Source organism: Lactuca saligna, chromosome 7 (assembly GCF_052625555.1).
Source record: "Lactuca saligna cultivar CGN05327 chromosome 7, ASM5262555v1, whole genome shotgun sequence".
Taxonomy (NCBI): Eukaryota; Viridiplantae; Streptophyta; class Magnoliopsida; order Asterales; family Asteraceae; genus Lactuca; species Lactuca saligna.
In genome coordinates, this window is record NC_136423.1 from 115696970 (window position 1) to 115699102 (window position 2133).

Consider the following 2133-nt stretch of genomic DNA (forward strand, 5'->3'; position numbering starts at 1 on the left):
TTCCCAAACGGCGGTAGTCAAAGAAGTCGATCACGCTCCAATCGACATTAACATAGTCCCGTCTGAAAGTCATGGAAACCTGAATGAAGACGTGTCTGACGATTTCTCCTCTTCTTCAACTGAAATTAGAAAGACGGTAGAAATTGGGAATGCATTAGGGTTTGAAATTAGCCCCAATGACCCAATTTTAAAGGGAGTAATGGGTGAAATTGGCGAGGCTGCAGCACCACAATGAATTGTATCAGCATTAATGTATGTGGAATAGGCGAAGACTACAAGGTCGAATGGGTGAGGAGATTAAAGACGCAACATCGTGCCTCCTTTGTGGGGGATACAGGAGACACAATTGGTGAATGTGAATGATATAGATGTCGCAGGATGTTGGGGCTCAATAGATTTTAGCTACTCGACAATTCAATCCCAAGGTAGGTCTGGTGGTCTAGTAAGCATTTGGGACAGCAGGATCTTCAAAGTCTCTGAGATCATAAAATCGAGATATCTACTGGCAACAATTGGGAGATGGGAAGGAATTCAAGGGGACACTATCTTAGTGAATGTATATGGACCACATTCTAGCACAGAGAAAAGAAAGCTTTGGGATAAATTATTAGAAATAAAGAGGAATAAAGGAGGTACTTGGGTGGTGTTTGGTGATTTCAATACTATTAGGCGGTCAGACGAATGCTACAATTCGCATTTTTGCCCTCAATCTGCTTTTCATTTCAATAGTTTCATCAGGGAAGCAGGCCTTAATGATATTCGAATGGGTGGTTTGCGTTATACCTTCTGTTGCCCAACTGATATCAAATTAAGTAAACTTGACCGCTTCCTGGTTTGTAATAATTTTCTAAACGTCTTCCCCTCAGTATCTGTTACTGCACTCCCAGGGGATGTATCTGATCACAGCCCTATTGTATTAAAAACTGTTGCACCCGACTTTGGAAAACCCCCATTCCGATTTTTCAACTCATGGATGCAGAAAGAAGGCTTTGATAATGTTTTTGTCAGGGCCTGGCTCAATTTTAAGGGGTATGGTACCCCGGATTACTATCTGATGGCCAAGCTCAAATTCTTGAAGAATGAACTTAAAAAATGGAGAGCAAATGAATACCCCAAGGAGATAGTTGAGTTGAAGAGAATCAAACAGCAGGTACATAATTGTTTGTTTGTTGTTTGTTTTTTTTTCCTGCTTTTTTCTCCTAGACAACTGCCGTTTATTTATAAAAATCGTTTTTCAAAAAAAGAAAAAAAAATCTAGAATCTACTTTGGCTCATGTTTTTAAATCTAGAAAAACTAAAGGGATATTACCTAAACTAATAATTATGAACTAGCTTGTTAAAAAAATGACGGTTTTGTTATAAAAAAAAAAGTAAGTGTTTTATTAGTTCATAATTATAAATTTTTTAGATGACCGATTTGGGTTATATATATATATATATATATATATATATATATATATATATATATATATATATAGAGAGAGAGAGAGAGAGAGAGAGAGATATCAAATGAAAACCACAAAAGAATAAAAACCATAAGGACTTCAAGTTTTAGTTTTATAATTAAAGGTATATTTGTCATTTATCAAATACATTTTATAAATATTAAAAGAAACATTTTCATCTACCAAGTTTTAAATAATAATAATAATAAAAATAATAATAATAATAAACGAATGACATTATTGTAAATAACAACACATCATAGCATAGTTTCACAAACAACTTAGTAGATGTTGCAAATTAGATTTAAAAGATAGACCTGTTTTATTTTTTCATAGTTATAAAATATCATCATCTCCATCCTCTCCTTTCTTCTACCACCGGCAACGGCGATAGGAGCCTCCAACTATTGTTGTCGATGGTGTCCGCTTTACCATCGCCTCTTTGTAATCCAAGTGCGTATTGTCGATGTTTGCTGATGTCCGCTTTTTGCTCTAGATCCACTATATCGAAAAACCAAAGAACCACTAGATGCATTGCTAGGATCATCGTCCTCCACCTCCAGATCTCCGGTTTATGATGATAATCGCCACACTACAACCGATGAGGTCAAATTTATAGTCGCATCAATTCAAGCTACATTACCTTTGACGAAGACATCACTTTCATTATCATCCCCCGACGTTGTCT

The 2133-nt window shown here is 36.0% G+C and overlaps 1 protein-coding gene across 1 annotated transcript; it reads left to right on the forward strand.

Moving 5' to 3' along the window:
* The first annotated feature begins 231 nt into the window (after positions 1-231).
* LOC145007165 (uncharacterized) lies at positions 232-1224 on the forward strand. Its single transcript, XM_078966146.1, has 3 exons — positions 232-252; positions 338-1150; positions 1204-1224. The coding sequence occupies exons 1-3, from the start codon at positions 232-234 to the stop codon at positions 1222-1224; spliced, it is 855 nt and encodes a 284-aa protein (XP_078822272.1).
* Positions 1225-2133: the final 909 nt, after the last annotated feature.

Coding starts and splice junctions, on each gene's coding strand:
- LOC145007165 (XM_078966146.1), top strand. CDS start 232: ATGAATTGTATCAGCATTAAT. Junction 253..337: donor TGAATTGTATCAGCATTAAT/GTATGTGGAATA, acceptor TGGGGGATACAG/GAGACACAATTGGTGAATGT. Junction 1,151..1,203: donor TGAAGAGAATCAAACAGCAG/GTACATAATTGT, acceptor TTTTTCTCCTAG/ACAACTGCCGTTTATTTATA.